Here is a 23,356-nt window from a genome sequence, read left to right as displayed (position 1 = left end):
TTCCATTATCTCCACATTGCTGCAGGAGTGAAACGACGCCCCAGAATCCAATACCCACGATTCTATCGGACTACTGACGCTCAAGACCAACGCCTCGCCATCGTCATCAGACATGGTAGCGTTTGTTGTCTTCTTGTCCTTCTGATCCTTATTCTTATACTTCTTCGGTGCCTCACATTGATTTCTAAAATGCCCAAACTTATCACAATTCCAGCATTTAACTTTATCCAAATCCTTCTTGGATTGACTCCTTCCTCTGGAATTTGATCTTCCACGATTTTGCTTTCCCTTCGATCTGCCTCTCTGTTCTGTATTCAGTGCTGATCCCGAAGTAGAAGATCCTGATCTCTCCGGCGAACTTCCTCACCAATCATCAGATCTCTTACTCTGTCAACTGTTAGTTTTGTCTCTGCAGCAGTAACTGCTGTCACTGTGTCAGCCCAACTCTCAGGCAGAGACGATAGCAAAATCAGGGCACGAATTTCATCATCGAATTTTATATTAACCGAGTTCAGTTGCGAAGTAATCATGTTGAACTCGTTGAGATGTTGTTGCACCAGCTTTCCCTCTTGCATTCTAAAATTAAACAATCGTCTAATCAGATGTACCTTGTTTGCCGTTGATGGTTTCTGATACATGTCCTCCAAGATCTTTATCATCTCCTTTGTCGACTTTGCTGCAGTCGTGTGATAAGCTACATCCTTGGACAACGATAGCCTAATCGCGCTCATCGCTTTTCTGTCCAGCAGCTCCCACTCCTCATGTTCCATCTTTTCGGGTTTGGTTTTTAAAGGCTTCCAGAGATCTTTACAGTACAGGTAATCCTCAATCTGCATCTTCCAAAATCCGAAATCAGATCCATCGAACTTCTCTACAGCAATTTTCTCGTCGATCCCCATCGTGATTTCTGCCTCTTAAACCCTAGGCTCTGATACCAGTTATTGGGAAATAAACACAGGCAATCACGAATATGAAAGAGAATGAACACAAGAAGTTGTTTACCCAGTTTGATACAATGTGTATCTACGTCTGGGGGCGATGCCAAGCCAGGGATTTCACTATATAATTTCAGGATGATTTAACAATGAGGGAGCACCTCTATTTATAAGTAACTAGAGAGCCATAATTCTAGTCAAACTAGGAAACATATTCCATAAGGAAATATCTTTTAAGGAATAAATCTATCACAAGGAAATATACTTCAAGGAAACAAATCCTAAACATGGTAAGAGATATTTTAGGCTCCATAATTAACAGTATGTTTTTTCAGCTGGGTATGGTATTAATAACTCTGTTAGCATATCATTGCTTGGGTTAATTATCTAATTAATGTGTTTGGTAGTTTAGTTAAAAATTTATTTCATGTTTTAATTCGTACTACTATTTAGTAATGATAAAATTTTAAAGTATGAACTAAAATATCTGAGTGATAAAATTACCTTAAAAAAAACCCCAACAATATATTTGCACAATTGAGAGTAAGAATTAAGAAAGGTGAAGATAGTAAGTAAATATCTAGACCAAAATATGGATTTTAAAATAGGCTTCAACGAACCATAAAATAACTCGGTGACTCGGTCCATGCATTCACTAAGACTAATATGCCTATCACAGGTCAGCTGAAAAACTTATTAGTTTCAACATTTTAAAAGAGCTTAATCAAATAACTATAGATCTAAGAGTGATAGGCCAGCTGAAAAACTTATTAGTTTCAACATTTTAAAAGAGCTTAATCAAATAACTATAGATCTAAGAGCATCTGTAACGCAAGGGGCCGGGCCGCATCTCGCGAGTCCCGACCCGTCCCGAGCGTTGCATGGAGGAGAGTCACGGCCCAGGCCCGTCCCGGGGCCGCGTTCCCGGCCTGTCGCGCGTCCCGCGTCCCGGCCCGGGACGGCGTTGCACGGTGACGGGCCGCAACTGTAGAGTCCCGGCCCAGCGTTACACGCTCCTCGGGCCAGGCCGCAATCAATTTTTTTTTTTTAAAATTCAAAATTTTTTTCTATAAATACTACTCCATTTTCATACACATTCAACTTCATATTCAACTTCAAATCTCTTCCTAGAATTCGAAAAAATGCCTCCACGTCAAAGAATATTCGAAGATCAAATGTCACGGTCGTTAGCAGAGGCGCTACCGGCAATCCAAGAAGAAATCAACAACGAAGTTGAACGCTACCAAGCTGTTATTCAAGCTTGGAACGAACAACAAACCCGGGTACCACATACCCGTATGTATATTCACCGAGACCGTGAACAAGCTGCCTTGCGGATTTTCACGGATTATTTCACGACATCCGCAATGTCATGGCCCGTTCAGCTGCGATGCGCCAAGAGGAACAACACACTCGCCTCCAAGCCGATCTAATCGAAGAAATTTGGACTCACACCAATGTTTTCCAGAATTGACGTTATGTTTTTATGTATTTTATTTTCAGTTTTAAAATTTATATGTTGTAATTTTGCAGTATTCGATGAAATTAAATTTTCCGTGTTATAAATTTCCAGCGTTTTTTATTTTACGAGTTAAATAGGTTGGAGTTGTGAATAGTGTCATTTATTAGTTGCGGCCCGGGCCGCAACCTGCAGGGTTACAGCAGTTGGGGCCTGGGCCGCAACTGTAGAGGAATGATGACGTGGAGGGGACTTGGGGCCGGAAATGAGGACGGGGTTAATGATGCCCTAACCCTATCCAAGTTTTACAATACGATGACTGACTGGTCATGTACCTTTTCCGGGGTCAATGGTCAACACAACCAAATGCAAGTCATCCATCCAAGTCCAACCCCCTAAGGGCATCCGCAGTGGTGTGGATGTCCCGTCGGAATTCCCCGCGGAATTCCCAAAAACACCTTCTGCCACGTCATAAGGACTTCCCGCTGCACTTCCACGTCATACGGATTTCCCACTGCACAGTGGCGGAATTCCCCTGCGGAATTCCCACATTAAAAAAAAATCACAAATTCACAAATTAAACAATTTCCGGAAGTAACAATTTACGTAATTAAAATTTCGACGAAAATAAGGAAAATTTTCCATTAAAATAAGAAAAGTACATTTCACCAAATAAAAAAATACATTTCCATAATTAAACACTACATCAACGACGACCCTTACGCTGCCACACTTCCCCGCGGAATTCCGCTTAACGCCGCGGACATGCGACGTCCTCAGCCCAATTCCGTATCCGTGGCGGGCACGCCTAATGGTGGACGTCCGCGACGGAATTCCGGGACGTCCGTGGGAATTCCGCGCGGAAGTCAGCCATTGCGGATGCTCTAAACTAAAGCTTAGGCCTTAGGGTAACTGCTGACTTGGAAATTTGCAATTTGCACTTGGGCTGACGTGGCATTCGGCTCCAGTCGAGGAAACAGAGTATAACTACAACTACAGAGGTATGTATGAGACGGTTTTAAATATTTAATACTACTATTGATTTGGTAAATTTAGGCCCAGAAATTAATTTCGGAAGAAAAAGACACCGACAGTGCAAAAGTGTATGTGGTTTTGTTTTGGGTGCGATGGAGGCAAGAGACGCTAGTCGAATTTAGCGTCTTACGACTCTTCCCTAAGATGCAAGTCATATTTACGTCATCACTTCAACGAACACATATTTCCATCTTTGCGTCTTACTCATTTCCAATTTCTAACATAAAGTTTCTTTATCTTCACAAAAAGACATTCATTTAGGTGGGTGCTTGTGCTTCCCTAAAAACCCCTTGTACGTTATTGGTTTATGGGTGCATTCTCTTTGATTGCAAATTTATCGTCACAAACTAATCCGTCCCACAGGAATATCTACTCTTTCATTCTTAGTCCGTTCCATAAAAATATGCACTTTTCAATTTTGGAAACTTTTTTCACTCTAATAAGGTGAGACTCATTCTCCACTAGCAATACTTTAATTACTTTTTCTCTCTATCCCTCTCTTACTTTCCCAATTTTGCATTAAAACTCGTGTCGAACCCAAAGTGCATATTTTTTGGGGACGGATGGAGTAGTAGTTAAAAAAATTGAAATTTTATTACATTTCAATTGTCTCTATTTGATGTATATTTCTTAACGTAGAAAAAAAGGGAAAATATCACTACGATATATTGTCCAGAATTGGAATAAAAAAAAGAGGAAAAAGGATTTAGTATGCTGAACTTTTTTTCACTTAATCTGCAGGATAAATTATCCACTCTCTAAACATGTGAAAAGAGTGAAAAAATGAGCAAATTATTTGTGTTTGAGCTATTTTGAATAGAATATTAATCCTTTTTGTGTTGCAGTAATATTAATCCTTTTTGTGTAGCAGTGATTATTGCAGTATTAAGCATGATGGCAGTGGTGTTGATGGCTGGGAAGGTGTTGTATGCAAAATATGGCAGTAAAGAAAATGAAGAGAGTGTCAATTTACTGGGAGAATATCATGTGTTAACCTTGTGATTTACTACTTTACTCAAGCTATTTCATTGGCATGGCGTGTTCGTGTTCGTGTATGTTTCTTTAAGGGTTGTTACTTGTTAGGATAAGTGCCAGATCCGAGGTAAATTTTGGAGGGGGCGAAATAGTAGAAGTAAACAGCGTTGTTTATCGGTTTAACTATGGATAAAATTGTAATTTTTGCAAAATATGTTTTAAAAATCTCATCTAATTCTCCTGCGAAAGACAATTTTGTTGATCAGGGTGGCGGTGGTACCATTTTTCATCCTACCCTGAGAAAAAATTTAGATCATTCTGTTGATTTAGGATAACTATGTGTATTGACTATACTCCATGCGTCTTATAATAGCAGTCACATTTAGTGCGAGCATGGACGGTAAGAAATATAAAGAATAGTAGATTGGAAAAGGTAGTGAAATATGTGATTCACTTTTTTATAATGATTTTATAATAGAATATGAGTGTGATGTAAGTTAGTGGAATGTAAAACATCCTTACCATTTGTTGTAAAAGTTAAATGTGTTGTGGAACAGTGCTAAATGAAAAAATGTGACTCTTATTATGAGGGGCGGGGGAGGGGAAGTACTTATTTTGCTAGTCTGCAAAGTAAGATTATCAAGAGCATACATTTGTCATTACCTAGTTCAAACCAAATTTTACATATATAAATAATCAACTATTTTTAATTAAATAGTAATACGTACTATACAAAATATCAAAAAGCTTGATTTTAAATACGAAATAAAAATACAAAAAACACATGTAGTATAAAATAGGCATGAATTGTTTTGAATATCCATTTTGATAGGCATAAAATAAGAGGCAATATGGATCACCAAAATTAAGTATTTTAAGATAAGTAAAACATATATTAAAAATACATTTAACTAGAAAGTTAATAAATAAAGTTGAGATCTTATAAATATTAAGGATTTATTTTAGTAAGTAGTACTCCATGTAATAAGATATTATATGGATTAGTAAGAAAAGAAAGAATGACATAAGATACAATATGAATTAATTGAAAAAGAAAAAGAAAGAAAGAAAAATATTGTTATTTCATAAAACTCAGATCCTACACAACCCCTCTCTCTATAAGAAGAAAGAAAATTACTATTAGACATGTGATGTGATAGGATGTAATATGCATTAATTTTAGTAAGCATGAGATAAGCTGTGATATGGATTAATAGAAGAGGTACCAAATATAAGGCGGAATACGAATTAAAAAAGAAGAAAGGGAAAAAAACTTTTTTCAGGATTTTGTTAAGTAGCAACTTATTTATTAAAATTTAAAATTAAAAACTCTTTTATCTAGTACTCCTAGTATATAATTTGTGGAGTATATTGTATGTAGAATACTCCACTCTACATGGAGAATCACATAATTAATGAATTTATAAAAGTAATAATTAGAGTATGGGAATCGCAGATACTGAAGGGAATAAACAAGTAAGCACAATTGATATGTCATAAATTATGGACAACGCCGATTGGCTGCGGCAACAAATCTCAACTATAAATTGCCTCAAGAAACCAATATCCCAACTGTATTTCCCGCAAAAGATCTTGGAAAAGGAGGGCTGCAAAATTTACCTTAACCCATTCAAGAAAATGAGATCCTCTGGCTTGATCCTCTGTTTCTTTGCCTCCTCTCTCATCCATGTTTCTGTTTCTCTTCCTTTCATCCTACTCCATGGTAAAATGTTTTGCTTGTCTCCGTTTTGTTCTTTGAATCATTAATGGTGTAGACTAGTATTTATGGGTTTTTGTTGTTGGTGGTGGTGAGGTAGGTATTGCAGATCAGTGTGCCAACAAAGGAGTGAAGAACATAACAGACCAGCTAACCGAGCTGTCGAAATCTAAAGGATTCTGCTTGTAAGGATTTCACATGTTTTTCCTTTGTCCTTTTGCTTGATTCAAGTCTCACAACAGTAGGATTGGAGAAATTCTTGCAACGAAGATAAAAAATACTCAATCATGTATTTTATCAGTCATGAAAAGTAAGCATCGTTAAGGGGGCGTTTACTTTGAGTGATAGGATCGAGTATTTGAAGGATAAGATGGTCAAACAAGCTCAGAATTAATCAATCCATTTTAGAGCAGAACCAAGCACTAAAATTTTAGATAGATGAACTCAACCATATGCAGTACCTTAGATGTGTATAGCTTGAATATTTTGTATGTGCTCAATGATTTTCTTAGGCTTATGATGACATAGTCATGTGCTCTGATTGAATAAATGGCTCAAATCATGTACCAGAACAAGTAAGCATAAGAGCGTTTCTTTTACAGCTGAGGAAATATACAAAGACAAAAGAGTCTTTCTTAGCCTTCTGAATCATTTGAATTCATGTTTGAGATTTTGCATTCTTCTTTTGGTATACTGAAGTTTGTTATGAATTTTCTCTTTGTTTCTTGTAGAGAAATTGGAGATGGAACATGGGATTCTTGGTTTAAGACACTTAATGAACAGGTAAAGGAGAAGACAGTGCAATCTTGTTTTTTGTCCATGTTTCTTATTTAAGGTCTAATTTTGATTTTCTTCTATTTGACTTGCAGACAGAAATTGCATGTAATAAGGTTGGTAACAAAGCTCTTTTGCATTCTCAATTGCTGATATAGTGAGTGGTGAGATCAGTGATGAGTCTGAACTAAATTCAGGTCAAGCAAATGAAGGAACTGAAAGACGGTTACAACATCGTTGGTCTCTCCCAGGTGATTTCCTAAGCCGGTTATATACTAATATGTCTGATACATGTGACGATTAAGATACTTAAGATGATCCATCAACTCAATTACACCCTAAAGTAGGATGATTTATCATCACATAGTTGAAGTCCCGGCCAAATAAACGACATAGACCGATAACTTTCTTGGTTGTACATACAGGGTAACTTGATCGGGCGAGGTATTGTGCAGCTTTGTGATGGAGGACCACCAGTAAGGGCCAAACCAAATCATGTTTTTAGTATCTACATCATTTTGCACAAGTTTTCGGATATTTCTTGTTGTCTTTTATTAGTTGCAGGCTGTATATTTAGGATCTATATGTCTGATTTTGTGTGACAGGTAAAGAATTTTATCTCCCTCGGAGGGCCTCATGCCGGTACTGCTTCAGTTCCTCTCTGCGGCGTAAGTCTTAAACTTCTTTTGTTAACTGAGTTGATGCTCAGTTAGAGTGAATCTTCTTGAGATACACAGCCATAGATTTGTCAAATTTCATATGTTCATGACCATCCCTAAAACCTCGAAACTAGCTGTGTACATGTCTTTCGTTTAGGGCTGTTCTTTGACTACATATGGCCTTATATATCAGTTTGATATCTGTTCTCACACTGCTTTGTTTTCCCAGAACGGCACATTTTGCATTCTCGCAGATAACATAATCAAATCGGGCATCTACACTGACTACGTCCAAGTATACTTTCCAACTTTGGTTTTCCTTCCTTTTCGTACCAAACATAGTGTGCTAATATGTGAACTTGCAGGCACACTTGGCTCCTAGTGGCTATCTTAAACTGCCAAATGTGAGTTTCTTTGCATTTATATTCAAGAAAAGCAAAGAAAACAATCTTCATTATGTATGCATTATTAACTCCTAGTGGTTATCTTCTTGTTTTCTCAGAATATTCCTGCCTACTTGGACAAATGTAGTTTTCTCCCCAAGCTCAACAATGAGATCCCTGAAGCGAGAAATGCCACTTACAAACAACGGTTTACGAGCCTGCAAAACCTTGTGCTGATCATGGTAACTGGAACCTTTACACATTTTAAATTTAGATGGTTTTGTTTATTTGACTTGTCGCGCAATATCTGATAGACTGATACCCTTCGCTCTGCCCCTGTGTGAGCAGTTTGAACATGAGACTGTTTTAATACCGAAGGAGACCTCTTGGTTCGGATACTATCCAGATGGGACTTTCAATCCGGTTTTGTCGCCACAGAAGGTAATTTTTTGATAAACTAGTTTGTGTTATTTCTTCTGGAGTCTTGCTTTTGTGCTAGATATGATTCCAAAGTAAATGTAATTTCAAAAATCTTCTTCAGTATTTTATGTCTAAAAGGTTGATGGCTTATGTAAGAAAACCAGTAGTAGTTCAAAACCTGCAAGGTGAAGCTTGTAAGATTATTGCCAAACTTTCTAATGCTTAGACCTAAATGCAGCTGTATATCAATCTATCTACGAATTCATTTGCAAAAATCATCAATTCTCCATTCTTGGAATCTTCAATCTCAGTCAAAGATCTTGTTATATTTGTCTAGTTATATCTTTCTGAGTTCTGCATCATGCACATTAAACATAACTCTGTTGTCATACTTTTTTCTTGGATTTCACTGCACAGACTAAACTTTATTCGGAGGATTGGATTGGTTTGAAAACGCTAGACGAGGCTGGAAGGGTGAAGTTCATCAAGGTGCCCGGAAATCACCTTGGAATCTCCACAGCCGACATGAAGAAGCACGTCGTCCCTTATTTACAGGGTGCCGCCTAGGACATTCGATCAATTAAGATTTGATCAATCGTAGTATTTTGATGTTGAAGGAAATCATTAAATATAAGAAGTTGCACACTGCCTACTTCTCAATTCTTAGCATGCCTGAGTTTTCTGCTGGCTTGTTTTGTATGTGAGCTTGTATTCTCTGAATGCATGTTGTTAAGATTAAAAGGAATAAAAATTCAGCCTTGCAGTTGTATTGAAATGATTCATGTTGTTAATATATAGATTGAAAATTGTTATTCTAATAGATTTCTTGATTAGTTATATTGTTGGGTCAGTATTTTCAGCCCAGTTATACTGCTGGGTCAGTCATTTTTTTCGGTTTCAGCACAGATATACTACTGGGTTAGTTAAATATAACCCACAGTCGGCGACCCGCTCTGATACCATGATAGAAATCCATGGGTTCCATCATAAAACCAATTGGTGATAAGAGGAGAGGCTCATGAGACTTATATAGTGGATTAAGCTCTTTGTGTACACCGATGTGAGATATTATTATATTTATTTTTATGTTTCAATTGCCAACAACTAGTATTATCCAATTACTATTTTGGTCTAGTAGACAAAAATTTCTTGATGGGATCACTTAATTTTGGTCCTTGTCAAATTTACACACACACACACCTTTTGAGGGCATCTTTGTATCAAACTCAAAAATTGAGGAATGTGGCTTTTGAGGGCATCTTAAATTTGTATGAAACTCAAAAATAGAGGAATGTGGTGAAGAAGAAAAGGATAACTCAAGTGGGACAAAAGTGACTATTCAGCATTTTTAATCCCAAAATCAAAAGCTAGCGTACGCAGTCCAAAAGAAGAATCCACGCAACCTACCTTATTCATTTCTCCCATTTCCACTAATGCCCTTTCTTCATTTTCTTGTCTTAATCTAAAAACAACTTTTTATACACGAAATGCTACTAGTAAATTTTAGTGGATCTGTTTCACACTTAGACTGCGAAATGGTAAGAATGGTCTACAACACCACCCTAAGATCACACAAAACTCAAAATATATCATCAAATAAAGATGAATAGAGAGTATAATAATTAATGGTTTTGAATTCAAAATAGAAGATTCTTAGCCATCCAGAAACAAGAAGGGGGTGGGGCATTAGTGTAAAATCATCAAAATGGCAAAAAAAAAGAAGAAAAAGTAAAGCATAGCTTGAAACAATCTCACACCCCAAAACTTTTCCTAATCACTCCTTCCACTTTCCCACACTTTTCCTTAGTGCCTAAGACTTCCTGTCCATCACCTTCTCCTTCTCCTTCTCCTTCTCCTTCTCCTTTCCTATCTTCAATCTGTAAAAACTAGACTTTTTCACCAAACCATCCATGGCAGATGCAGCTCCCAAAACCCAAACCAAATCACCCTCTGATCATGGAAATCAAAGTAAGTTTTTTCTATACAAGGCTGGCCTTGTCACACTTGTCCTGGTTTTGGTCCCACTTTTCCCTTCTCTAGCTCCTGATTTCTTCAGCCAAACCTTTCACTCAACAAGCTGGGAGCTTCTGCAGCTCATTTTTGTGGGCATCGCCGTTTCGTACGGGCTGTTCAGCAAGAAAAACGATATTGAGCCTCACAAAGACAACCACAAGGTTGATAATGCACAGCTATATTTGTCCAAGCTGCTGCAGGTTTCTTCTGTTTTCGACGATGAATCCGAATCCGATGCCGTGATCGAGGAGAACAAGTTTCAAGCTTTGAATTCTCAGTATCAGAGAGGCGAGCCGGATGTTGTAGTCAGGGAGCAAAACGACGCCGTTTCACAGATCAGCCGGAAGCCTCTCCTTCTTCCCGTTAGAAGCTTGAACCACCCCCTTCCCAGCCCTAATTCAAGAGCCGGAGAGGTGGAGAAGGAGGAGGAGGAGGAGAAGGTGGTGCTCCGATCGCCTATTCCATGGCGATCAAGGTCGGGGAGGATGAAGATGAAAGAGAATGGTGATGACGAAATCACTTCTCCTTCATTGGATTTGAAGAGGAGTGATCAATCTAGATCATTTAGGGCAAACCCTAATTCATCACCGTCGTCGCCATCTCTCTTATATGAATCTGAATCTGAATCAAAGAGCGGAGAAGGTGCGGTGAGGAAGAAGAGCTTCGTCCCTCCCCCACCGGCTCCTCCGCCGCCGCCTTCGCCGGCGTTTCTGAGGAAGTCGGTGCTGATGAAGGCGAATTCGAGCATTGGCAGCACCAAAACCGGGTTAGGCTCGGGCGAGAAGGCGGTGGAACGAAGCGCGAGGAGCGTTCGGAGTCATGAGGAGATGATGAGATCTGATGAAGGAATCTCAACAAGCGAAGGGGGAGAGGAGAGTGGGCCCGATGTGGACAAGAAGGCCGACGAGTTTATAGCGAAATTCCGGGAGCAAATACGGCAGCAGAGGATAGAGACGATCAGAAGATCAGCGGCGCAGCGTGCGGGGAAGAATACTATGTAAAAAATGGTGGGTTCATACTTAATTTGTGTTGCTATTTAAGTATACGACTCTAGTGTTTGATTAACCAAATATTTTTCATGCTCCTGCTCCTGCTCCTGCACTTGAATTTGATTGAGTGCTACAAATCTCTTGGAATTGCGTGGCTGTATGATGATGACCAACAAACATCCGTATTTCGTATTTTTGTCTAATTCGTAGTTCCTACCCATCTAAAATGTTTACTAAGAGTGTCCACAATGGGGGAGCCGCGGCTCGGTGCGCGGCCCCCCATTGCAGAGAGCCGAGAGCCGGGGCGCAGGGCCGAGAGCCGAGGGTGAGCCACGGCCGCGGCCTTCACGCTGCTGAGCCGTGTGAGCCGCGGCCCTCCACTGCAGCGGGCCGCAGAAAAATTATTTTTTTTTTTTTTAATTTTTTAAAATTATTTTATAAAACACTACACTTCCATTCCATTTTTCCAACTCCATTTTACTTCCATTTTCCTCCAATCATTCCTTTCAATTTCAATTCAACCTTGGAACTATGGATTCCGACGATGAACAATTCCAACAAGCGGTAGATCTGGAGTTCCAAAACCTTGTTGCAGCGGTGCAACGTGAAGCCGACGAGGCGGAAGATGCGGCGGAGGCGGCGGTGGCAGTCCCTCGGCCATTTCATCATCGGCGATTTTTTGACTGTGATCATGCCGGGGCTGACCGCCGGTTGATGGAAGACTACTTCAACGAGAACGCCCGTTATCCGGCAGAAATTTTCCATCGGCGATTCAGAATGTCGCAACGTCTCTTCGTCCATATAGCGACGTGTTTGGCGCAGCGGTTCAGGTGCTTCAACTTGCGATATGATGCCACCGGCCGACCCGGCTTATCGACATACCAGAAGTGTACGATGGCAATTAGACAGCTTGCATATGCCGGACCCGCTGACATGTTCGACGAATACCTACAGATGGGTGAAACGACTGCCCTACAGTCGTTGAGGCAGTTTTGCAGGGGCATTAAGGATATCTTCAAAGGGGAGTATCTACGGAAGCCATCGGCTGATGATTGCCAACGTCTGATGGATATGCACGGGACTGTACATCATTTTCCAGGGATGTTGGGGAGCATCGATTGCATGCACTGGGAGTGGAGGAACTGCCCGGTGGCTTGGAAGGGGCAATTCACTTCTGGTTTCAAAGGCCGACATCCCACGATGATTCTTGAAGCAATTGCTGATTACCGCTTGCGAATCTGGCACGCGTGTTTTGGGGTCGCTGGATCGAACAATGACATCAACGTTCTACGATCGTCCCACCTGTTCAATGACGAGAGCCGGGGTGAGGGTCCGCAAGTTAGATTCATGGCCAACGACACTCAGTACAACATGGGGTACTATTTGGCCGATGGGATATACCCTCGCTGGCCCGTGTTTGTGAAGACGATCCGACAACCCGTTGGGCCGAAGCAAACCTACTTCGCGAAAAAACAAGAGGGTGCTAGGAAGGATGTTGAGCGAGCTTTTGGTGTACTCCAAGCGCGATGGGCAATTATACGGTGCCCGGCTCGACAATGGCACGAAAATGATGTCGCAGACATCATGACTGCATGTATCATATTACACAATATGATAATAGATGACGAAGGATTTGCTGCAGAGCGATGGACACCGGAAGATGGTGCTAGTTCGAGCTCGGGTACTGCCATGGAGCCCCTGCAGATGGGTGTACCACGTAGTAATGAATACCTGATCCAGCGGTACACCGATATGGGGAGCCAAATATCGCATTCATCACTGCAGGCTGATATGGTTGAAGAGGTCTGGAACCGTAGAAGGAGCGCCGCAGAGTGATTTGAGTTTTGGGTTTCCGGGTTGTTGTTTTTAAACTAGGTCACTTTCGTTGTATAATTTTCCTACTTTAATATAATACAACGAAGTTATTGTTACATTTTTTTTAGGTTGTGAATTTTTTTTGTTTACAATCCAAATTATTTTATTTTAATTAAATTTATAAATATCATAAATTTAAAGACTAATAAAATTTATTAGACATAAATTAAAAATATTATTAAAAAAAGCAAACAAATTAATTTTGTTTTTTGGAGAGGGCCACATTTCGTGGCCCTATTGTTTTTATTAATTTTACCATTGTAAAGGCCACAAGAGAGCCACAAATGGTGGCCGGGCCACATTTGGTGGCCTTCAAGGGCCACCATTGTGGACACTCTAAGTGATTTTGGATCGAACCGAAAAATCCACAAATTGAAAACTAGTAATAAAAAATAGGAGTTATGATCGATTTCTAACTAATTAGCAATCCCATTATTAAATCTTATTCACTTATGTCAGGTGGAGTATATTTTAAATTAAAAAATTATTAAATAAATTTAAGAGTGTTAATGTCAATTTTTATATATGAGAGTTAAAATTAATCATTCCTATCTCCTCAAAACCGTCTTAAAATTTTAAATTTACATAACACTCTCGATTTTAATTATTTTTTGGTAAAAAATATGTCAAATTAAAGGTAATCTCATAAGGATTCTAACGAGATCTTAATTGCATATGTTCCAACGATGATCGGATAATGAAATTTTATAATTTTTATTTCAATTTTCCTAAATGTTGATAAGCAGATTTTATATCAATAAATGCATCAAACAATCTCAATATAATCCAATAAATGCATCAAACAATCTCAATATAATCCATGTGCAATTTCAATAAAACCGTGTTGATATTTGTAATATACTATGTTCATATAAAAAATCCGTGAAAATTAATATGTTATAACACATTGACTATTTAATCATTTTGTTGATATTTTATTTACTATTTATTGAAATTTGTGAGTTTTAATCACATTCACTTATTTTAAGATCTAATAGTGTAGGATTGGTCTTAGTTGTGGATTGAATACTATATATATTTTAACATAAACCTATAAAATAGAATTCCATATATAGTACTCCTACATGTAAGAATTATTTAAATAAAATATTGTTCGAGTAAGAATTTTATCTAAGTATAATATTCAAATATTTAATTAGATATAATTCTAATTTTAAAATCCAATCAAAACTTAACTGAAAATCTGAATTTTAAAGAAAAAGATATAATAATCCGATTCCAAAGTCAAAAAAATGGAACCAAAGTATGTGAGGTCTGCTTTTAAACTCGCTATTATTTTCAAGAAAGGAACAAAAAACTTGTCCTTGAGAGCAAAGCATGCTTTAAACGATTTGTGAAAACACACAATGCAGTTTCAGGTAGTTTAACGATCAGACCTCAATTTTGTGACACTTGCGTATATGCAAATGAGGAAGTTAAATTAGATGATAAGATGCAATGATGGCATGACAAAAGCATCAAATCAGTAAAGCACCTGTAGGATTTTTATGAAACAACTCAAACTCCTACAGTCCTACTAGATATGGACCAAAATGAGGAAGAGGTTCTTGTATAGATGGATGTGGACCAAATATCTCGTTGAGGTTTTACACGAGATATTCACGATCAAGTAGAAAGTAGTCATGGATGTCATCATATATTTTTCTACACGATGAGACGGCTAGTTATGGCAAGTTCATGTATTTTTTTCTACGCATGTCATCGTGCATTATTTGCAACTTGTAATAGTAGTTTTGGCACCCATATGAAAGAAAGAAACAAAGAAATAATTTTTCTAGTTAACTTTCAAGAGAATTGATGATAGACGAATGGAACGCAAGATATTTGTGAATCAGTAAATAAGTTGTTACATGTGAAATTAATTAAGAATAACTTACAAAATCGAAGTTGTCAACTTTGAAATGATATAAGTCATATGAGGACTATTGATTAGACAATGAAATAACAAAAGCAATCGATTATCATCAATTAAGGCATGTTCTATCACCAACAGTTTGACCAGCAGTCTCTATTGCGTGACTTGTATTACTTTCATTTCATATGTAATAAGAGTAATTCCATCATCATTTCTTTAAACAGAATGCCATAAATTAATTTTAAAATTTAAAATCTATTATTAATAAAAACCAGTGGATAAACCGAGTAATTTTCTTTTGAGATTTGATTTCCCTGATTTCCCTGATTTTTTAGGTACATTCAGTAACCAGCTCGCCGAACTGGATGACGCCGATCTTATAGTATCTAGATCAAGGACAACTGCCCGAGGATAAGAGAGAAGCTCGGAAAATCACATGCCGAGCACTTCGGTATGAACTTCATGAAGGAGTCCTATACAGAAAGTCCTACCTTCAACCGTTATTGCGATGTGTAGGACCAGAAGAGACGGACTACATCCTTAGAGAAGTTCATGAAGGATCTTGCGGTAGCCACATCGGAGCTAGAGCTTTAGCTAAAAAAGTTCTGAGATGGGGATATTATTGGCCAACTTTGGTACAAGAAGCAGTGCAGCTCGTCAAGACATGTACGAAGTGCCAAATCCATGCAAATATCCCAAGGATGCCGCAGACCGATCTATGTGCTATGCAAAGCCCTTGGCCTTTTATGCAATGGGGCATAGACATAGTAGGACCACTACCACAAGCTCCTCGGCAAATGAAATTCCTTATCGTTGCCGTGGATTACTTCACGAAGTGGGTGGAGGCTGAACCATTAGCTACGATAACAAGCTCGAAGGCATTGGATTTTGTCTGGAAGAACATAGTTTGCCGATTTGGCATACCCCATATCCTCATTTCGGATAATGGGACTCAGTTCACCGACAAGACATTCAAGAATTGGTGCCAAGAGCTGAATATTCAACAGCGGTTCACTTCGGTCTCTCACCCACAAGCAAACGGACAAACGGAAGTAACAAACCGTATTCTGGTGAAAGGTTTAAAAGCTCGGTTAGAACAAGCCAAAGGACAATGGGTAGAAAATCTTCCTCAAGTCCTATGGTCTTACCGAACTACACCAAAAACCTCAAACGGTGAAACTCCGTACAGTCTGGTGTACGGCACTGAAGCCGTGATTCCGGTTGAGATCGGCATACCCAGTCCCCGAACTCTTAATTTCTCAGCAGAGCTGAATGAGGACGGACTGAGAGCCGAACTAGATCTTGCCGAAGAAAGAAGAGAATTGGCCTGCATAAAAGCAGCCAAGTACAAGGAGCAAGTAGCCCGGTATTATAACCAAAGGGTGAAAAAGCTGCAATTTCAAGTGGGAGATCTCGTCTTGAGAAACAATGAAGTAAGCCGAGCAGAAAAGCTGGGCAAACTCGAACCCACATGGGAAGGTCCATATCGGGTGTCAGAAGTCCTCGGCAAAGGGTCTTATAAATTGACTCACATGTCAGGAGAACAAGTACCCCGAACATGGCACATTTCCAACCTCAAGAAGTTCCATTTGTAAGAGACAGTCCGGTCAGTCAGTCTTGTGTCTAGTTCGGTCCTAGGGGTATGTGCTTTCTTTGTTTTTTACTTGTTTTTCATGCTTGTCGTTTTATAAAAGTTTAAAACCTTTTTCGTCTTTTTTATTTGTCTTTATGTGCGTTGTCTCTCTATGTGCGTGTCGTCTCTTACAAATGTTACTGAGGTATCTTGTTCTTTAAAGGCTGATCCCCTTTTTAGAACATGTATTAAAGACAATTGTGAGTCCAAGCTTCTCAGGAAGATACAAGACTCCACAATTCAGCTTAAGAAACAAGCAGTTCGTCTGAAACGAACTGCAAAAAGGGAAAGTCCGATCCGAGCGATAAAACTCGCCAAATTAGGACAAAGGGAAAGTCCGATCCGAGCGATAAAACTCGCCAAATTAGGACACAAACCAAGTCCGGTCAAAGAAGATTTTACTTCATAAGACCACTTCGGTTAACAAAGGGAAAGTCCGATCCAAGCGATAAAACTCGCCAAATTAGGACACAAACCAAGTCCGGTCAAAGAAGTTTATTTCATAAGACCGAGGACTAAGTCCGGTCAAGGAAGTTTACTTCATAAGACCAAGGACGAGTCCGGTCAAAGAAGTTCACTTCATAAGACCAAAGACGAGTCCGGTCAAAGAAGTTTACTTCATAAGACCGAGGACGAGTCCGGTCAAAGAAGTTTACTTCATAAGACCGAGGACGAGTACAATAAATGAAATAAAAAATCGCTGAACTGTAAGTACGCAGTGATAGAAGCGAAATAAAATCGCTGAACTGTAAGTACGCAGTGATAGAAGCGAAATGAAAAAAATTTCATTTATTAAGTCTTGTTCGGCATACAACTCCGCTGCCCTACGAGAAGGCGTTACGCTATTACAAAGGACTATTCTACTGTCCACGGTTGCTAAAGTTGAGCCACCTATTCAAAAAATCCTCGTGAAGCCGAGTTCGGGCGTTCCGGGCAGCTGAAGAATAAGCAGGTCGACGAGATGCTCTGATCGACCTACCGCCTCTTCCCTGAGTCCGGGAAGTTCTGGCACCTCGGCGGCGAAGAGTCTCTTCACGAAGCATTTGTTGATCTTGCTCACTCATAATCACAGCTCCTCTACGAACTTCAGTCCGTCCTTGTCTTGACGTTTCCGGTTGCTCCTGAGTCCGTTCTCGTCTTGACGTTTCCGGTTGCTCCTGAGTTCGCTGCTGATTTGGAGTAGGATTTTGAGCAAGTGGATCAGAGGTTTGAGCTGGAGTGTGAGCATCTGTTGGCGGGAAATGCCTAAGGAATCTCTCGATTGAAGGACGCCGGGAAAGAATGATGTCGTACCGAGAAGCCCAGCGCCGCAATGATTTCACAACTTGTTGGCAAGCCGAGCTCTCCAGCGCATTGTTCCTCCGGAGTACATGAAGCTCCTCCCACAGTTCATCAACTTGATTCTGAACTTCAGATATGCTCATTCCCCCGCGTCCGCAGATGAAATCCTCATATGCAGTCCTCTCAGCGACGACAATATCCAGCTCGGCCTCCAGATCCTTCCTTATGGACTCTAAGTCCTTATTGTCGGACTCCAGCTCCACTGAACGAGCCAAGAGTTCGTCATACTTCATCTGGTCCTCTATGGCTTTTTTCTCAGCTTCGTTTAAAGCCGAAGAGTATAGCCGCTTCCAGTAAGGTACCTCCAGCTCCTTAGAGTTAAAGAATACAAAGCAGCTAGGTCAGTTCGGCATTTCAGCTTACCGAGCAGGCAGTAAACCACAACAGGAGTAAAAGAGATCAAGAAAAGCCATACGAAGACACGAGTGTAGAAAGAAAATTTTTTCATTCATAAGAAAAAAAATTTTTACACAAGGAGGGCTTCAAGGCCATTTTACAAGAAGGAAGAAAGAAACTAAACTAAGAGAAGGGAGATGAAATCATACTCCTCCAGTTTCATCTCCGGCTCCCCTCCGGGTTTCAGCTTCTCCCTCCTTGACCACCTCGGCTTCAGCCTCAGCCTCCCTACTCCCCCCAGCCTGCTCGGCGCCCCCATAGCCGATCTGCTGCACCTCCTGCTCGGCCTGCCCGTCGCCGGTCTGCCGATCCGGCTGCTCGGTCTCCTTGCCGGCCTCGTTTTCCTGCTCACCCTCTCCTTGGAAAATTGGAGCGGGTGAAACAGGTCCCAAGGAGGCAAAGATGGCCTCCATGTTCTCGTCCCGGTCAGCTCGGCAATTACGGACTCGGTCAGCAGAAAGCAGGACCGAGGAAGACGCGAGCTCGTCAAGGAGCGGCAGACTCTGGAGACGAGCTGCAATTTCTCGGCCATACAGCGGCAGGACGACTTCGGGTCCCTGCTCAGCATTATCGGTCATCAGTTTCAGCAGATCACCGACAAAGGCCAAAAATTGATTGCTCAAAAAGAGTTTCTCCGCGAAAGCACGGAGAGCCTCCCCTTGGGCAACCACGGCAGCAGCCTCCCTCTGTTTCGACTGCTCTCTCTGGATAATGAGCTCGTTTTTTGCCCGCTGTGCCTCATCCTGAGCCGAGATCCTAGCAGCCCTTGCCTTCTCAAAGTCTGCCCTAGCCTGTTCGGCCTGGAGACGAGCAGCAGTCAACTTCCTCTGCATCTCAGCATAGTCGCTGGACGCTTTAGAGAGTTCAACTGCGACGAGCTTGCTGAGCATATCGTTCCTCTGAAAATGGAAAAAGGAAAAAGTCAACCGAGGGGCCACAAAAAATACAGGAAAAAAGCAAGGCCAGAAAATCAAGAAGAGAATTCACCTCGGCGAAGTCCGTGGGCCATAAAACGGGCTCACAGATATGTTCCGAAGGAGGCGCCAAGACCATGTCTTTCTCTGGCGCTCTTGGGGGCTTCTGAAGCTTCGCCTTCCCCTTTGCCGAAGTCGACTCCGGCTTCTTTGGATCCGAAGAGGTCTTTTGCCTCTTCGGATTCTTCTCGGCATCAGACGCCGAGCTGGTGGTTTTCGGCCTCTCCGGTTCCTTAGATTCGGAGGATTTGCGACCGAGCTTGTTTAGCAAGTTCACTGCCAAAAAGCAAGAAAACAAGGTTAGTTTTTGTCGTCAAGGCAGTAATGCATAAAAAAGAAATCCTCACCCTCAGTCTCGTCGTCCGAAGACGAGGAGTCGAACACGAAGTCGCCCTTGACGAGCTCAGACTCCAAGTACTGCTTCCTAATCATGGGAATCTTATTGAGCTCGGCCTCGAGCTCGTCCAACGGTTCTACCCGAGGATGAGAAATAACGGACTTCGGCCCTCTCCAGGAAAAGTCCGAAGCCGAAGTCCTATTATAAAAAAAGAAACGATTTTGCCATTTCGGCCATTTGGTTTTACAAAAGGCTCTAAAGGGCTGTAAAGGGATCAAGTAAAACCAAGATCCCTTCCTCTTAAACTGGAAGAAATTAAGGATTGCCCTCAGAGACAGATCCTTATCTAGCCTACGCAGTTCGGCAGCAAAGGCCGATAAGTGCCTCCAAGAATTCGGAGTCACCTGACCTAAAGGGAGTTGGAAAAAATCAAGAAGCTCTACAAAAGGTGGGGGAAGAGGGAAACGAAGCCCGCATTCTAAGCAGGCTTCGTAAACGGTGGCATAACCCTCCGGCGGCGAGTTAGCCCTATGATCGTCGTCGGGAATCACCACCTTCCCCCCGGGAAGAAGATATTTTCCGTGTAGGGATATCACAGTGTCCTTACTCAAGATGTTGTGAAAGTATTCTACGGTCTTCTCCCCGGACTCTTTCCGGCTAGAAGATCCCTTACCCCCTTTCCTACCGCTACCTGACTCAGAAGAAGAAGAAGAAGACATGATTCTTACTCTTTGAAAGTCTGAAGAAGTTCTGAAGAAATTCTTGAAGGAGCGGAAGGAAATTTTGCGCAAAAGAGAGAGAATGCAGAAGAAACAATAGCAAAAGTGTTCCAATGATGGAAAATGGTAATATTTATCAGATTCACAGAGGCATTTCAAATCCGTAGCGCCGTTTCAAATCCCCCTTTTTCTGGATTCAACGGCCGGATTTGCTATCGCATTTAATGCAGACACGCGCATGGCACGTCCCCTGACGTCAGCCTCCCCCTTACACTCATCCAAAATGCCGAAGTGATTCACTTCGCTTTTCGGGGGGGTAGTGATGGGGTACGAACTAAACAACTAAACCCTAATGGCGAGCCCAATAGCAGTGACGGCCCATTAGCCCAAAACCCAAGAAAGAGTATCAGTTCGGCACGACCAAAGAGTTCAGTTCGGTTCGGCACAACCAAAGAGTTCGGTCGCAGCCTACAGCTCGGTAAAAGCCAACCAATCAAGCTCTACTCTCAGATCGGCAAAAGAACCAATCAAGCTCTACTCTCAGATCGGCAAAAGCTGATCGGCAAAGTTCAGCAGTTCGGTCTCAGTATTCGACCGAACAAGGAGATAGTGGACCCATGCAGGACCTCCACGACCTCCACTACACCCACGATCTATCTAGTGGTATGAAGCAGTTGTCAACCTGCAAGCCACGATCTTGGTTCAAATGTATAAATAGAACTTAGATCAGATAGAGAAGGGTTAAGCTCTCTAGATATCGAATCTCATATAGCAAGTCAGTATTGTAAGCTGTAATCCAGATCAAGCAATACAAATTTGCCCTCCTTTCTTCCCGTGGACGTAGATTTACCTCAGTAAATCGAACCACGTAACTTTCTGTGTCGTGATCTATATTTATTACCTGCATTTATTACCATCAAAAATTCGCCAATCATCAAACAACAACTTCTCAAAACTCTTGTTTTTCTTGCTTAGTTTTTTTTTTGCACTTCATGTCACAAAAATACAAAAATTGGTAGTATAAAAGAATATGCATATAGTTTGCACGATACCAGAACTAGAACAACTAATCATATTGTTCCCATTGTATTGTTGTTAGTTCAAAACTGAAAACTTTCACAATTCTCAACTATTCCACTAAAATTTGATCATCTGAAGCCAATTTACATCCAAAGATTAATAATCTCAAGAAGAAGAACAAGCAAAATCAGTACTAAAAAGATGAATCTACTAAACTCCAAAAAAATATATGAATAAACGGGATCAAATCACGATCTAGATTGCATAGCATCGAAAGGCCTGCAGCGAGGGGCAGCCGGCCACGGATTGAACGGAATCGGCCGCGGCTGAGCGGCGGCGATGGGATCGGCGGCGGAGGGCAGCGCCACTCTCTCGCAAGAAGGGCACATTGTGAGAGTTGTTGGTGGCGTCATTTGCATGTAGAGCTGCGGAGAGAGCTTCAGCGATCGCAGCTCTTGCACCTCCTTCTGCAGCCTCCTGTTTTCCTCTGTCAAATTCTCGCAGCATCTCTTTAGAAATTCGCAATCCACCTCTGTTTGCTTCAATTTCGTCCTGCATATTCAACTATCAGATCTCAATGCCTTTGAATTTAATGTTGCAGTTGAGAAAAAGGACCAAATTGATACGAACTGACCTTGCTCTTCTGTTTTGAAACCAGACTTCGATCTGCCTCGGCCTGAGCCCTAATCTCTTCGCCAGAGCCATTTTTTGCTTCTGCGGATGCAAGCAATCGTCGATATGCCAGCTTAATTCATCAATTAGGGCAAAAAAGGGGGCAAAATTTATGGATGGATATTTGAACTTACTGGATTGAGTGTGCTGTGCTCTTTGAAGCTTTCCTCGAGAACGGCGGATTGATCCTTGGAGAGGCGGAGCTTCTTCCTGGCGTTCTCGGCGTCCTCTTCGTCGCTGATTCCGCGGGAGAAACCGTCGTGATCTTCGCGCTCGCTGCGCTTGCCGCTGAGGCTGGAGATGGTGCTGTTTGGGGAGGAGACTCCGCCTTCCTCTTCCTCCGCGGCCGCCTCCTCCGCCGTCTCGGGTAGGCAGTTCACGTCGATTCCCTTCAAAAACGATCTCGTCTCCTCACCTCTCCGATCTGCATCTATCAGTAATCGGATCTGAGTTTTTGTAAATATGAAAAAAAAATTGCAGTATTCTCTTTTTTTTCATCTTTTTCCTATTTTGCCCTTTTCTGGATAAAGCTGAAAAGGCAAAAGCAGTAAGTGAGAAAAGAAATGTGGAGATGAATGAAACAAACCTGAAGAGGTGAAGGCTTGAGTCCAGGAATTGGTGTTGGTGTTGATGGTGAAAGGAGAGGGTGAAGACGAAGAAGGCATGAGATTGAGGTGGAGTGGACTTGCAGTTGAAACATCTGCCCTCTTTTGCGGAGGGTAACTGAGACTCAAACTCAATCCCAGCTCTTGATCTTTCTGAACCATCATTTTCTTAATCGCAGCTGAAGAATCTTGATCTTGCAAAAGGGAAAAGGATGAATTGGGAAGGAAAAAAGAAAGTGCTTTGTTTAACAAAGAATGGCTTTGCTGAGATGCAGAGATGAAAATGGTGTTATTGTTATATAAAGAAAGAAAGAGGTGTGGATTCTACAATTATTTATGTTTGAGCTTGCGCGTGCGTGCGTGTGTGAGAGAGAGAAAGTAGAGATAGAGAGAGAGATTATGATTGGTGGAGACCGACCACATTGACCGGGGACTGAAGTGGGACGCCCTTGTTATCTCATCAATCATGGTTTTTTTCTTTCCCCAAATGCCGAAAATAATCATAACGTGATTAAGAAAATTTTGAAATATAAATTTATATTTAATTAT

General features: G+C 41.1%; 3 protein-coding genes across 4 annotated transcripts; 2 read left to right on the top strand and 1 right to left on the bottom strand.

Moving 5' to 3' along the window:
- The first annotated feature begins 5,848 nt into the window (after positions 1-5,848).
- On the top strand, positions 5,849-9,175 carry LOC121801352 (palmitoyl-protein thioesterase 1-like). The gene is made up of 12 exons (XM_042200824.1): positions 5,849-6,127; positions 6,222-6,306; positions 6,853-6,904; positions 6,991-7,011; positions 7,093-7,146; positions 7,321-7,371; positions 7,501-7,563; positions 7,784-7,849; positions 7,920-7,958; positions 8,057-8,179; positions 8,286-8,378; positions 8,775-9,175. The coding sequence occupies exons 1-12, from the start codon at positions 5,908-5,910 to the stop codon at positions 8,922-8,924; spliced, it is 1,017 nt and encodes a 338-aa protein (XP_042056758.1). The 5' UTR covers positions 5,849-5,907; the 3' UTR covers positions 8,925-9,175.
- A 1,092-nt stretch (positions 9,176-10,267) lies between these two features.
- On the top strand, positions 10,268-11,371 carry LOC121801116 (formin-like protein 2). Its single transcript, XM_042200574.1, has one exon. It carries the CDS (start codon positions 10,268-10,270, stop codon positions 11,369-11,371), a length of 1,104 nt encoding a protein of 367 aa, XP_042056508.1.
- Positions 11,372-21,624: 10,253 nt separating this feature from the next.
- LOC121799897 (homeobox-leucine zipper protein HAT4-like) lies at positions 21,625-23,127 on the bottom strand. 2 transcript variants are annotated; one of them, XM_042199413.1, is made up of 4 exons: positions 22,789-23,127; positions 22,337-22,632; positions 22,165-22,244; positions 21,625-22,082 (listed from the first exon to the last, which is right to left on the bottom strand). In XM_042199413.1, the coding sequence occupies exons 1-4, from the start codon at positions 22,970-22,972 to the stop codon at positions 21,779-21,781; spliced, it is 864 nt and encodes a 287-aa protein (XP_042055347.1). In that variant the 5' UTR covers positions 22,973-23,127; the 3' UTR covers positions 21,625-21,778. The 2 variants fall into 2 exon arrangements, with proteins under 2 accessions (XP_042055347.1, XP_042055349.1); XM_042199415.1 differs by having other exon boundaries at positions 22,337-22,626; positions 22,789-23,115.
- Positions 23,128-23,356: the final 229 nt, after the last annotated feature.

Source organism: Salvia splendens, chromosome 4 (assembly GCF_004379255.2).
Source record: "Salvia splendens isolate huo1 chromosome 4, SspV2, whole genome shotgun sequence".
NCBI classification, from domain to species: Eukaryota; Viridiplantae; Streptophyta; class Magnoliopsida; order Lamiales; family Lamiaceae; genus Salvia; species Salvia splendens.
The sequence above is the reverse complement of the archived record's forward strand: the minus strand, read 5'-3'. Positions and strand labels throughout refer to the sequence as shown.

Excerpts from the sequence above, each read along its gene's own strand:
- LOC121801352 (XM_042200824.1), top strand. The coding sequence starts at position 5,908 with ATGGACAACGCCGATTGGCTGCGGCAACAAATCTCAACTATAAATTGC. Across the intron at positions 6,128-6,221 it reads TCCTTTCATCCTACTCCATG|GTATTGCAGATCAGTGTGCC; the intron begins GTAAAATGTTTT and ends GTGGTGAGGTAG. Across the intron at positions 6,307-6,852 it reads AAATCTAAAGGATTCTGCTT|AGAAATTGGAGATGGAACAT; the intron begins GTAAGGATTTCA and ends TGTTTCTTGTAG.
- LOC121801116 (XM_042200574.1), top strand. The coding sequence starts at position 10,268 with ATGGCAGATGCAGCTCCCAAAACCCAAACCAAATCACCCTCTGATCAT.
- LOC121799897 (XM_042199413.1), bottom strand. The coding sequence starts at position 22,972 with ATGATGGTTCAGAAAGATCAAGAGCTGGGATTGAGTTTGAGTCTCAGT. Across the intron at positions 22,633-22,788 it reads TCAAGCCTTCACCTCTTCAG|ATGCAGATCGGAGAGGTGAG; the intron begins GTTTGTTTCATT and ends GATTACTGATAG. Across the intron at positions 22,083-22,164 it reads TTTCAAAACAGAAGAGCAAG|GACGAAATTGAAGCAAACAG; the intron begins GTCAGTTCGTAT and ends TTGAATATGCAG.